At 39.8% G+C, this 14,924-nt stretch overlaps 1 protein-coding gene across 6 annotated transcripts in view; it reads right to left on the bottom strand.

The window, feature by feature from the left end:
- nrxn2b (neurexin 2b) overlaps positions 1-14,924 on the bottom strand; it is a 707,860-nt gene that overhangs the window by 337,288 nt on the left and 355,648 nt on the right. For 5 of the 6 annotated variants that reach the window (XM_085267412.1, XM_085267417.1, XM_085267416.1 and 2 more), the window contains one exon: positions 11,938-11,964. The exons of the other annotated variant lie outside the window; for it this stretch is intronic. In XM_085267412.1, coding sequence (XP_085123538.1) covers positions 11,938-11,964 — 27 coding nt within the window. The remainder of the gene's footprint in view (positions 1-11,937; positions 11,965-14,924) is intronic. 6 annotated transcript variants of the gene reach the window in all.

Raw genomic sequence — 14,924 nt, 5'->3', positions numbered from 1 at the left:
CTACCCCTGCAGACACGTGCTGTGCACTCACAAATTTGCAAACAGACACACACGCACAATCCAGTCCATTCATCAAATGGCAATAAAAGACAGACACACAATTCTATACAACGCTCACCAGCCCTGGCAGTTGCTCCCATTCACACACCAATAGAGGCACACACACCCCCTCCCCTCGGTCCTCTGCAGACTGTGATGATGGCTTGTGTTTGGGAGGTTAATGGCTGTTTGCTCCCCACAACCTTCACACTTGATTACTCAAGTCGACTGCTGTCTGGACTGCGGGGGACATCTCCAGGACACCACAGCCCTTCCTGCCACCACTCTCATAAGTATGCCTTGTTCATTAGAAATGTTAATGAAGTTTGAGGACACAGTGTGCAAAGTGATGGGAAATGATCCTCAGTGTTATTAGACCACAGCATTAGAAATGATTTAGCAGTGCCTTAAAAAACATAAAATAAAGGAAGAAAAGTACATCTTGAAAGATGGAGGAGCAGAACAAAAGTGTTCTGCATTATGCAGGTCACATTTTTATCTATTACATTTTTAAAAATTCAGTGTGGGCTTTGCAGTGCACTGCATGATGACCGTCTGATTTCCATTTGAAAGTAAAGAAATGTGCTGTATGGATAATTTGTGAAATTACTATAAAGTGTGGGAAATTACACACCCACTGAAGTAGTGCAGTTTTTAGAAAAAGTGCCACAACTTCAAACGCTGCATAAAATATCTGTTCCCCAAAGTAGTTAACTTGGCAGTATTAAAGCAAACAGACCTTTTAGTCTTTACTTAGAGAGACTCCAGTGTTGGCACTCGTCCCAAAGTGTTCCAAGTGCAGGTAAGAGGCAAATTCACTACAAAAACAACATAAAATTTATATATATATGGTCATTGCTTTGTTGAAAGCTAAAGTCTTGAACCTATTAGTAATCTGCTAAAACTAACATTGCTCTTTATTAGTGGCTTGCAGAAATGATATTGTTCTGCAAACTGAATACTTCTGATTACAGGTTTCTGTAGCTCGCTTGGTCTGAAAAATATCCAGTTTGTTAAAAAATAATTTGACGAGCTGACTTCTGAAGTTGAACAGGTGTGCTTGTTTAATTGAAATGAAGAGCGGGCTTGTGGGAAACGCATTTTACACTGCTGTTGGTGTAAGATGATTAAAGAGTACATTTGCACACCAAATATATACAGGAGAAATACTAACATAGTCACAGAATTGTAATGAGCAAATATCCAAATAGATAATTTAAGTAATCATATATCTGTCAATAAAACAAGGCACGAGGCAGGTAAAACACTTGGAAATAGCCTTGCAGAGCAAAGATTTGAGTACATAGTTCATGATGTGCTATTTTTTTATGCACTGCTTGTTTATCTTGCAGTACTGAACACACCAGTCTATGTTCTATTAATTACAGCCACGGGCACATGATTTAAATTATGTCCTGTTTAAATTATCTGTGGATTTGGTTAAAATATATACAATGCATACATAATCATGTAAACCGAATGACTGCAGGCCACAGACATGGGTTATAACTAATTTTGAAAAATCTATTATTTTGCTTTCACAACATCATGCGACCTTAAAAATAGAAGCACAGAAGAAAAGTAAAATAATTATGCAAATCCGCAGGAAAAAGATAATTCGTGAAATTTCATTTTGCCACTCAGCGTATGATGAGGCCATAAACAACTGAATTATTGTTCAGTGGTTTTAAAATGCTTTCAGTGACATTACATACTTGTTTTTTGCAACAGAATGCAGCACTACTAGATTTGAATCACAAAATCTGCTCCCTGCTATCCACAAATGTCTCATATATGTGGTGAAAATTGAATTTACAGAGGTAAAGACTATGCAAATGACGCCTTATTCGGAAACCCAGGGGTGCCATTTTATGATTCATGACTGGTAACTGTGTTAACTACCTTCATTGACTTTCAGATGCAGAAGTGTCTTGTTTAAAAATGAGCTATGCGATGTCTAAATTGGAAGGAGTATTTTGGCTGAGCCACAATATTATATAGATTATACATGTGAGTTTGGATAGACAGCCTTATATCCTTCTGCTCTGCAGGCATTGGTGAAGCACCATTTACTAAATGGCTATTATGTACATATAGCAAATGTGGGAATGGAAGCTGAAACAATGTTTCTACTCTGGTGGGATGTGGTGTGCAGGAGGGCCAAGGGTTCTTCAACTGGGGCAAGTGATCCATTTGGACATGATATTGTTTCTGTAAGAGGAAAGGCTCGTAGCAGAAATAGTTACATAAGACTCCAGAAGTTCATATTGTTTCTATGGCAAGAGACAGGGGTTTTATTTTGCTCTTCAGTGTTATCAGGATAAGACCTCTTTTGACGATAATGCCATTTGGCTCCTATCTTAAGATATCATATTTTGTGACTCACAGGAGCGCAGGCCTATCGCTGCAGATCTAATGAAAAGCTGGGTGTATTTTTGTGCATGCGTGTGTGCATTTGTGTCTGCATGCATGCCATCTAAATGGCAGCCATCTGCTAACAGCAAAGATGGCTGTGATGGAAAGATATAAGCAGAAAACAGAGATAAAAATACAAGGAGACATCTATATCGTGATCCTCCTCTTCATCTCCCCCCCCACCCATTTTTTTTTGTTACAGCTACTGCCTATATTTCTATGTGCCTTTCTCTGATTCAAAACTACATTTCCCAACTCCATAAAGTAACTCGCCCTGTGTGCAGGAGCTCCGAGGACAGAGTCACTTTTTTGTTAGGAACTGTGGAATCGGGAGGGATGTGTTTTGTTGGTGCATGGAAGGAATTGGGGAGTGGTAAGTGGGGGGTCTGGTAGTCAGTTGAGTACATGGTTGCATGCTGACACAACAGCAAAACAGCCCTCCTACAGCCACATCCAAAATATCTCATGCATTACAAACACACAAAAAGATGAGAGGTGGCTGAGTGTGTGTATAGACTACAAAACTGTGTGTGTGTGTTTGTGTGTGTGTTGATGGGGAGGGAGAGAAGAGAAATAAAAAGCAGGGCGGGGAGCAGCAAACAGATTATGTCCCCCAGCCATGATTATCTACGCCTGCCGCTCTGACCCCCCGTCCCAATTACCAAGATAAGGCAGCCTGTGTCCATGTGTGTGCCTGTACAGGAGTGTGTCTACTTTCCTTTCGTTGAAGAAAAATATGTGATGCTTGCTCGTTCATAGGGCATTTGTGTTCACTGGTAGCTATCAGGGACCACACACTTTTTACTTCCCACTGTTCTTGCCCCATTGCAGGAGGGTTGTAGGTGTGGTGCTTTAGAATGATGAAATAGCTTCTCTTGATAGTTTCTAGAATTGCAGATGGACAAGAATACGTGTTTGAGTCAGGAAGATGTTGAGAGGACACCTGATTGATTTCAAAAAGCAGGAAATGAATCATACATTTTTCTCCATCCTCTCTAGAATTTTAGAGCTCCTGCTGGAGCATCAAAGACAGGCAACTCCCATCTTCCCTTTCGTACTGCCATCTGCGCCCTGCCTCTTTGCTTTGCCTTTTCATCCTCACCCTCCTTTGCATGCTTCTTATCAGTGCCTGTCATCTTCTCATTTTTTTTAACTCCCTCTCTTTACATCTCTCTTCCCCACTGATTTATGATTTGAACCGCATTTCCCAACATGCTGGAGTAAGAGGGTCTGATCCCACGGGACAACCATCAGTCCTGTAAGACAGCATGGGTCTCGACAGCTCCAGGTTGGTGCCAGTTCTCTCATTAGAATCTCCGCAATGAGTCAACATGTAGGCTGTCACTAAAGCCTCGTAGCGCTGAAAGGAGGCACAATGACCACCTGGACTACTGTGATGCCACTGAGGGAGCCACAAGACAGCTCAAGACAAAGATCCTGGGGGAGGTGTGGCAGTTTATGGAGCACTATCCGTCAGTAATATCACATACTGTGTGTGGCAAAGTCAAGAACACTGTTATCTGTAGGCCTACGCACACATTTTTCAGTGGTTCAGCAATGCCTATGGTTTGATAAAATGCATTTTTTTTTAAACAAATATTCTAACACAATCATTGGCCAATGTCAATGGCCCATTTCATTTGCAGGATCCCATCAGTTGTGAAAGCTGCTTTTGTTTTCCTGTTACCATAATTCTGAAATGAAATGAAACTCCTATGTGGATATGAAAAGTATTTTTTTACTTCATTACTTATCACTAATCCCGACATATGATTACCAGCTATCTTTTATACAGAAGCACTAAAAATTTATGAGAACTGCAGTATTGCATACTTTATTTTTTTTTTTTAAATATACAGATAGGAACAAAATTATTATAAGCACTATGGAATTTAAAGTTTTTGTCAAACTTTTGTGCTTTTTTAAAGTGCATTTTGAACAGAGCAGGGGATTCTCAACATTGGATTTCTAAACATACTAGTTTTCAAATAGAAATAATAAATAATTTCTATTTGCACACCAAAGAATTATTTCAGAATAAAGCAAAAACTACTAGGGTCAATATTGTTAACCCTCTGAAAAACTGAACTTTTTTTGTGAGCCACAGCACAAACTACTGCTGTGCAATGATGTGCTTTAATGTTTTAATGCTCAAAGATGTAAAATCAAGTTCATTTCAACTTTCACTTGAGAAAGCATCGCGCCAAAAAAATTGAAACTTATCACAAAACAGGAGATGAATACGCAAAATTTGCAGAATTTCTAAGTGTCATGAACTGGAGTGATAATTATTATTAAGAAATTCCAGGAGAACTACGCAGTTGGACCTGGCAGAGGTAGGAAGTGAAAGATTTTAAAGACTCTGGAAAGAAAATAAGGGAAAGTTGTTTCTAAAGCCCCCACACCACTGCCAAGACACCAGTGAAAGAATCTTTGAGAGTACAATTCCCGACTTGACTAAATCAATTTCTAGATGCTCGCAGACTGAAGCATGCCAAGGACAACCTGGATAAAGCTTTTGCATACTGGAAACACATCATTTGCTCTTATGAGATGAAACTAGAGCTTTTTAGCCACAGAGAGGCTGCTTATGTTTGGAGAAAGAAGGGAGAAGCATACAACCCAAAGAACACCACAGTGATATCCACAGTGAGGCATGGTGGTGGGAGCATTATCTTATAATGCTTAGGCATCTGGAACTGGGAATCTCATCAACGTGGAAGGAATCATGAAGAAACAAGGATGTATGAAGATTTTAAAAGAAAATTTCAAGTAGTCAGCAGCAAAACTTGGTTTGCATGATTGATTTGTCTTCCAACACAGCAACAAGCTAAAACACAGGCCACGTTTGGCGAAGAAGTACCTCCAGAAGACCAAAATTGAATGTTAAAGACTGGCCTGCATAAACATTTAACACCATAAACGCCATAAACATTGGCAACTTGAGTTCCACTGAAAAAAACTTTGGGGTGAACTTAAGGTCCATACCAGAAGACCTACAAATCTGAAAGAGCTTCGGATATTAGCCAAAATGAATGGGCTGGGATAATTCAGTTGACATATTTTTGTCAGCTGAAATTATTGTGTTGTGAAATGATTTTGTTTCTGTGTGCAAAGTAAAATAAGATATAAATCCAAATTAAGCAAAGACATTTGGAAAAAGATGTCTTAAAAATTCCTTGCTCTGTTTAAAGAGCACTTGGGAAATGGGAAATTTTTATGGGGAGGCCAATCATTCTCTCCTTACCTGTGAAATTGCTGCTACTTTTGTTCATATGTAAAAGTCCCAATCCCTTTAAAACAACACTAAAACATACTTTTCTTACTTTGTTCAGCAAAACAATAAAACTGAATGAGAAGGTATGTCGTAGTCCAGACTCCAAAACTCCAACACAACAGTGAGACATCAGTGACGGACAGCAGTGGGACTGGATATGTGTGGAGAACAACTTGTTAGTGCTAAAGATGGCTTAACCGCTTGGCTGCCAAGATGAATCCCCTGAAACCAAAAGGATCCAATACACACACTGCTGAGGTTTAAGATGTCAATGAGCAAGTCAAGCTTCCCACATTCCTTTCCAACAACCTCCACAAGCTCTTCAGTGGACCAGGAGGGCAAAAACGGTATTCCTAAACACACTGTTTTCAACATGGAAAGCTAGACACTGAATCTGTCTCTCTCTGTTTTCTCAAGTTGCAAATCTGAATTTTTTGAGAGGTTAGATTTGGTGTAGAGAGTGTAGACTTGTGACATGAGACCAATGAGAACTTTGCCACAAGGTTCTTAAATTCAGAGGAAGCAGCTAGAGAAGGGAAAAGGAGGAGGTAAATAAGAAAAAGCACAGCGAGAATCTTTTTAAATCTTCCACATTCACTCAGTTTAAACTGCAGCAACTCTGGTTCTTCACCTTCCAAGTATAAACTTCAGCATTGCCTTATGTTATCTTGTTATGTATCATTGGCATTTGCAATCATTCATAGCTACTGGCCTTAGCACTATATATAATTACACAGGTTACCATATAGCCCGATGTAAATTAGCAGACAGCTGCGTACACATACAATTTATTATGCTGCCATGTTTCCACACAAACACATTAGTACATTCCATTGCAGTTTTAGTTAGAAAATGTTCTGATTGCTTATTCCTTTGATGTTTATAAAGGCTTCAAAGAACTTCGTTATTAAGTCATGCCTGTTTAACATTTAAAGAGGCATTTGGTTTGTTTCCATTAAAACAAGCAAAGAGCTAAATGTGAGAAAATATTTTAAAATGAAACAGAGTTGCACAGAGATATTTATGTGTAGTTTTTAACAGGCTGTTTTGTGTGTGACACCACACTTTTTTTTTCCTACGCAAATGCTAGGAGGGCTGCATATATTTAATGCATTTGTTTTTTTGCTGGTGTTCAGCATTTTCACCAATTCCACAGTGACGACTGCTAATTTTATTCAAATGTGTTAACTACTGGAAAAATGCAAGATTCATTTCAGTTGTCCTTTACTGAGCGAGATGACTGATTTTAACACAAGTCTGCTTATATTAAATTATGCACCAATCCCTGAGGGTGCACCAGAGGCATTATGTTAATAAACCTTCTCTCATTGGCTCATTGCATCACACTTGGCCTGGAGTTTTGGAAGATACAATGAACATTAAATAAAAGAAAAAAGAGCCATCCTCCATTGGAGCATTAAATTGCCTTTAAAAATCAAATCCCAATCCAAGCATTTCCAAAACAAAATTTATTCAGTCTCTCTCTGATACATGCTCCAACTTTCCAAACTGTAGGATGTTGCGAATGCTGATGGCAACTTTTAGTGCCTACTGCAACTCCATCTTTGACATCTACTTGGCTCAGACAAGACATGGTGACTCATGATTTAAGTGAGCGATTGGAAACTCATTCAAATTCAATATTTGTGATTCACTGAGAAAATAAGAGAAAGCCATCTGCTCGGAGGCAAGTGAGACCAAGCAGGGGAGGTAGATAAGAACCCAATTTGCTACAATTTAGACTGAACAAACTACCTATTCAGATTTTTAGTTGTAATGACACCTGAATATATATATATATATATATATATATATATGAATATAATGAATTGCATTTATATAGCGCTTTTTGAGACGAGGCTGCCTTATCGTGCCATCGGCCCCTCTGGCCAACACCAGTAGGCAGTAGGTGAAGTGTCTTGCCCAAGGACACAACGACCAAGACTGTCCGAGCCGGGGCTCAAACTGGCAACTTTCTGATTACAAGATGAACTGCCAACTCTTGAGCGGGTCAAGTTATATATATATACATTGTATCTGCAGGAAAAGTGGTTGCAGGTCTCTTCAACTTTGCTATTTAATTCAGTAGCCAAGGCTGCACATAACACTGATGAAGCACAGCATGTGTTTTAATTCAGGTGTGTGTGGAGGGAGGAATTATTCTTTCATTCCTCCATTGTGGATCACATCCAGTTTCTTATTGGATATATTGTACAATCACTCACTTTATTCCAGTGTTTCATTAGAAGTATTTAATTGTGTGGATGTTATAAAGAGAGTGTGGACATAATAAATAGCATACTAAGCAATGGTACTGAATAGTAGTCGTACAAACACTTATGACTTTGTGTCGATTGTAATTTACAGTGCTGATAACATTATATAGCTCCTCTTGCATTCTTTCATATTATATTCTGCATATATATTCTGCTCCAAGTGAGTTCAAACAGATAAAAACCAAAGTCAACATGAGTACATTCAACTGAGAAACCAGGACATTTGGAGAAATCAGGTCACGCTGGTAATATAACCTGGATACTGCATGTGCAGCTGATCAGTAAGCAGTTAAAATACTGCTACCACTATCAGAAAATAGTGGTGAAATCTTCCTGCATGCTGCACAAAAATAAGTGAGCACATAGAATTACTATTGGATTCATCAACTGCGCATGTGTCTCATGCTTCTTTATAAGGAAAACATTACATAAAGGTGTGTCATGGCAGAAAGAATGCAAAAGAAAATGTAATGTCCAAGGTTAAAACCATACAAGGTCCATTTTAGTTAAGTATTACCTTGAAAATGACATTTTTTTTTTAAGGGGGGGTTGCTTATAAAAATAAGTTGAGCTTAGGCTGTGTTAACAGATGGCAAATGTTATGTTTCCCCAAGACACAAGTGATAAAAGAAAAGGTTTCACATGAGAGTGGACTTATTAAGCTTATTTCCAGCTCCATATTACTATTCTTGGATTCTGCTAGAGTGGCTTTGCACGCTACAGTCAAAAGAGATCATTCTTTATCTCATATTGAGCCTTGGTGCGGCACCTCAGTTCAACCATGAGCCATTTTAGTTATTCACCCTTTAAAGCCCTTTAAGCCAGCTGTCTCCTGATTGGCTGCTGAGATTACAACATTAAGGAAGATCTACTTCACAGCATACAGATCTAAGAGAAAAAAACAAAAAACAGTGTTCACGACAGCATGTAGGCTGAACTCTCAAGTCTGAGAAATTACTTGTACATACACTGACCTCACTACCATATCAGTATGGCGACAGTACGCTAGCAGTGAATTGGGGAAGTGTTTCCCATTAAAATAAATGTTATGTTCGAGAGGATAAAGTGTGCATATTAAGATAAAACTGCAGCTTTTTAACCAACTCTCCATTCTGACCAATATTTCATTGCTAACTCTTCTAAAGATGCTTTTTGATTATTTTGAAATGTTCTTTTGGAAAATGACAAATGTGCATAACTAGTGAATGAATTTGTTACAAAGCCTAAAAGGTCCATTTAGTCTTGTGATGATTTCTACACCCTGTATTTTTCAGTCCTGCCTAATGAACAGTTATTTGTAATGTCTCCTACACACTGGGCGTTTCAGTCTATGCTGAAGTGAGCACTTTCAGATGGATGGGGCAAAGGCTATGGCATTAGCAGACGGAGTTCTCACACCCCACATGCTGGCCATATGTCATGCCAAATCGCATCTCATCTCTCGCTAAGAGAAGGTGCTGCTGGAGGCTGAGAGGCCACCCTCCAAACCGATATCATCAGCTTGACACCCTGACCTGGACAGAGCTGAGGGCTACAGCTATGCTCTGTATCATATCTAGACACATTAAGTCAACTGAGCTACGCTGCAATAAAACACAAAGCCGATCTTTCAAAACTAGGCAGCCCAAAGTCCAGACATAAAAGCGGGTCAATAACAGTGCAGTCCATTAAATGCATTATTTGTGGGTACTACCAAATACTTGTGAATATATATCTTAATGTCATAATTAACTGCATGGTGGTGTGGTGGTTAGCCCTGTTTCAGTGTCACAGTAAGAAGGTCCTGAGTGGGAATCAAGGCCTTTCTTTGTAGATTTTCCATGTTCTCTCTGTGTCTGTGCAGGTTCTCCCAGATACTCTTCATCCCACATTCCAAAGAGACGAATGGGGATAGAATAATTAGCGACTATAATATGGCTGTGAATGGTTGTCTGTCTCTACTGTATGTGTTAGCCCCATGACGGATGGCCTGCCCAGAGTGTCCAGGAGAGGATACATGAATCTTCGTTATGGTTACAATGTAAAATGAATGCTCAGCCTGCAAAATCTTTGTTCTGCTGGCTACTTTCTTTGTGGACCAACCAGCAGACACTTCGGTAATCCTGACTTTCTTACTAAAATTCAAGGCTTAAGCTTTTGTAGGACTCGGGAGGCGATATCGACCAGGAGATGTCATGGTACTGAATAAATTGTTGTCTGTAGTTCTGCCTGATTTGTTCCCTCACTGCTTTTTCTCTTCCTCTCTCTCTCTCTCTCTCTTTCTCTCTCACACACACACACACACACACACACACACACACACAGATACAAACACAGTCCCTCGCTCTCATCCAGTTACACTTACTGTATATACTTGAAACTCTCACACACTGTTGTGTGACCGAGAGAAGTCCTACCCATAAAAAAGGAAATTACCAGACAAGATCAGTCATGCAAAGAAACAAAGAAAGGTTAAATAAAATATTCCCTGCAAAACCACTGAATTCCAAGTCTGCAACAAATTACTGCTTAAGTAGAAAGAATGCGTAAGAAAATCAATATTTAAACTCAACAGCTTCTTTTGAGCTTTAACAATAAAGCATACAGAACCTCTGATGCCACAGCTTTCAGTACGGAAGTTGTTCAGTTTTAAACAGGTTCACAGTGAAATGTTTGAACGCTATGTTGGAACAAAGCGTATGTCAGTCTTTAATCAAGCTAAACCCTTGTGTTAGTCTGACATCTAGTGGTTAATCCAGGGTATTGTGCTCTTTTAAGCATAATTGAAATGTTTCCTCTTCTGGTGTCTCTTCCACATATTTAGGGACATAATTCGACATACACTAAGGCCACTTCGAAACCCGATGGAAGCTCATGAGGTTTTTGCATTGTAGTTTTGTATGAATAGCTTTTAGGTGCAGTGATGTGAGTGACATAGTGTAACGACAAATGTGATTAATCTGGCTGCAATAACGAAGTAGAAAATTAATTAATGCCCAATTCTCTAAACATACACAAAAGAAAACAGAAGTGATTTATTAATTGGTACCTTCTCAGCTGTTGTTGTTAGACACAGATCAAAGTCATGCCCCAACCTTTCCCCCTTCACAAATACTTCATCGAAACTGAGAAACACACCCACACACATGCAATCATTGGCAAACAAGAGGTTTTCTCTACTTTGTCACCACTGCTGGCAGCACTTACCTGTGGGCTAGTTGTTCAATTGTCAGTGACCGTGATAGAAATAACAGTTTGCTATCATTTTGTCAGCATGAGGCAGAAAAACATTAGCTTGCTCGGAAAACAAGCACACACCAGGTGGTGCCATCTCTCAGTGGATAAGCAATTAGCTTTGAAGGGGGGGGGGACAAAACTACAGTTCCCCCCCCACAAAGAAAACAAGCAACACCTGTGTGTGCAGCCATGTGGAGCCCAAACTCAGCGTCGCATAATAGAAAATAGGGACATCCAACAGGGGAGTGTCAAGCTGCCCTTTTCTGAATGTGTTTGTGGAAAAGGTTGACAGGAAAATGACTAGAATGGGGAATAAGCAGGAGGAAGGCAATGAAATAATTTCATAGCTGAGAGTAGACAAATGAGAAAGGTTGTGGGATGGAAAATTCTAATAATTACGCAAGTGAAACATTAATTAAATCTATGTGAGAAAAGGGGAAATTAAAGTGACAAAAGGAAATAAGAAAAACACAGATCAGGTAATTTAAAAAAAAAGGGACAGACATACAATAGAGGCGGGAGAAAAAAGCTGAATGATGGGAAAAAATTAAAAGTTGTGTTTTCAAAACTAAGAAAATATGGGAACAGAGACACGGGTAATGAGCGGAGGGAAACAAATCATGTGGACAGAAGAGAGCAGAAAGCGCCACGGCACAGAGTCAGGATGAAAAAGACAGATACATTTTAGTCAGAAAAATGGATAGAACCACTTACTGAGGCTACAGTCTATCCTGATACAATCTGGCGGGAGAGAGAGCGAAATGGTGAGATCAAATAAAAAGAAAAGGAGGAAAAAGGATAGAAAGAAGAGATTGGATAAAAGAGAAAAAAAAGACATTTTTACATCCTTCAAGGTACATTCTGCAGACAACCAAACTTTGCTCTGGGGCCACCATCCGGGGACAGGCTCTGAGTCAGGATCACCCTTTCCCTTCATCAATCCCATCAACCTTCCTTCGCCTTGCTCCACCCAATCCTCCCAAAGCACAGTAGAAGGCAGACTTGCAAAATAAGATCTATGTATTACAAATATGAAAATAAACTATACAAAGTGGACTACTGCTGACACTGAATACCTAATAAGACTACTTTGTGATTATAAGGAAAACTAAAGTAAATTCTGTGCTTGGACTCACTTGGTTCCTATTAAGCACAATCTCTTAATGGCCTTTTTATCTCTTCCACTGCTTATTGTGATTTTTATTCCTCATAATAATAATAATAATAAAAACATCCTTTAGAAAACTGTTTAGAAATGGTCTAAATGTGCTGGTTATAATCACGCGGTTTGAAAAAAATGGTTTGAGTACTATCTAACTGATCCATTCTCCTCACACTGTGGACATAAACGCTGCAATACCGTCATTACAGCAGACGTCGCACCACGCAACTGTAACGTCAGCTGCCTTTCCTGGTAATTTGAGATTCACTTGCCTTCTACAGCACTTTGGGTTCGACAAACCCGACAGTAACTGACACGAAAAGGTGATCTGCACATCCCAGCCACCTCATGCCTTGTGCACAGAAACTGAAATAGGCCTGTATATATTTTGTGCTACTTGCTACAAGTGGTGCGAGGAAAATGCCGTAAAAAGTGTTTCATCATTTTAAAAGGTTTAAAAATATGATCTTGTGGCTTAAAGCACAGAAAAGCTCAGTTAAAATCATGCAAAGTGTCCGTAAATGCCCAAGAAACTCAATGTGACTCTTCAGCGTAAACGGACCTTTGACTCGACTCTAAATGGAGCTAGGGATTTCTTTGACAGGAACTAGTACACTCTACCTGTCACACGCTGATATGTTATGATCTACGTGTGCATGTGGCAGAGTGGCTGGGTTGTGGTCTCGAGCTGTCAACCGCTACAGAATAGTGGACACAAACAGCCAGGAACCAGGATCACTCTGTAGAGATTTGGAGGTCATACAAACACAATGATATTAAAATGCTTTTAGGGGCCACGAGCATCGACTGATGTTTTCCGAATACATTTAATTCAGGACAAAAGCGACATTCATGATTGTAAACAGTGTAAAGCATTTTGTAGAGGAGGTCTAATCATGAATTACTCATTCGAGAATCAATAAATACAATATTTATGGCATTAGGTAAAACATGCCAGCCGTCATCTGGCCTACACATCGCAGGCTGAACATGTTACCGTCACTCTCTATCATTAAAGATATCATTAGGACTACATCTGCCCAATTATAGCAGTTCCTAGTGATTAATTACCAGGATTTTAATTATCTTAACAAGGATTAAGGCCTTAACAGATCAGAAGGATTCCCTTCTGACTTGTTTCACTTTAGTTGTTAATTAATTTTCTTGCAAAAGAGCAGTGGAAATCATTAGCATAGCTAAGCTGAGTTTCATTTAAAAGCCGGTAAGAAAGGAAGGAAAAGGGGCTGGTATAGAAATTCTCTTGAGGATTAGCTTTAAGTGTGGGGGCATAGCTGAGAGGTTAAGATGTGGCCCTAGGTACATTAAGTTCAGCTGTGTATGCCCCGACAGCTACAGCTGTGAGCTGGTCTCTGACTGTTTGATCCGAGGGCCGCAGACATACAGGCCATTGAAGGGATGAAAAGTTCCATCTTTTGTGTCCTGGCCAGGAGGGGTTTTATGACTGATGGAAAAAAGTGAGAGTGTGAAGGAGAAAGAAGATAGAAAGAGGAAAGAGAGGGGAATGGCCTCCTTCATTTATCCCACTGTCCCCATTCATGTCTCTAAGGTGGCTTAAACTCTAATATTCCAGAGTGCACCTCTGTCATGCTCCTCCTGGTTCACTGCTGACAGTGTGGTTCTTCAAAGGGTCAGGACAGATTTAAAGTATCTAGAGCTGGAAGGTCATACCATCTTCCCCAGAGCAATGGTATTCATTGCAATGAAATTTTAATAAGTCAATAGGAAGCATTATTAGAGGGGATTCATATCCCCTTCCTAAGATTCCATCTAGCTTACAAAATCACGGAGCTTCTCCTATTAACACTCAGGCTGCTTCACATCCTCAAACCTCCCTTTCAGCACATGGGCCTATGAAAAAGACTCCTGCCTACTCGCAGCACCAGGGAAGCTTTGGTAGAGCTCCGGTATAACGCAAGAACCATTAGGAAGCGCAAGACAGAGGCAAGCCCACCCTGAAGCTTTAAGAGCAACCTTCAAGGGCTCAGGGTCAAGGCAGTGATATTGTTAGAGATGGAGCTTTTTTACCAGGATGAGGAGCCATGGGGCTTCACAGAGTACAAGAAGAAGGGGATGAATGCAGAGGAAGTGGGGGCAGGGGTCGAAGCATATTGAAGAGAAGTTACTGCAGGGTGTCTCCCTACAGAGGCTGCAATGACTGCGTTCTGGAGCTAGTTTTACATTTTGACTTTGTCTCATTTTCTCACAGTTAGCAGTTGGTAAGGGATAAGTTTCTCTTTGTTCCTCAGTTTTCTCACATAAATAGCTCTTTAGCACTGTTGGCAGTTAAAAACATTAGGTAACGGCCAGAACCTACTGATGTAACAGAGGGACGTGTTCAGAAACTTTTCCCCAGCCAACTACCTGACAGTGTTATAAAAAAAAAAATCATGCTGTGAAACTCAAAATGTCAAACCATTATTCTGAGTACAAAGGCATACAATGCTGAAATACAAAGTGAGTGTGAGGAGACAGGGAAGGAGGCAAGGGAAAGGTTAGCGGGGACATCCACAATGAATCA

The sequence above is a fragment of the Mchenga conophoros genome, linkage group LG3 (assembly GCF_057382185.1).
Source record: "Mchenga conophoros isolate Kocher_MC1m ecotype Shallow Benthic linkage group LG3, M_conophoros_male_GT1.1, whole genome shotgun sequence".
NCBI lineage: Eukaryota > Metazoa > Chordata > Actinopteri > Cichliformes > Cichlidae > Mchenga > Mchenga conophoros.
This window is presented reverse-complemented; position numbering and strand designations above follow the sequence as displayed.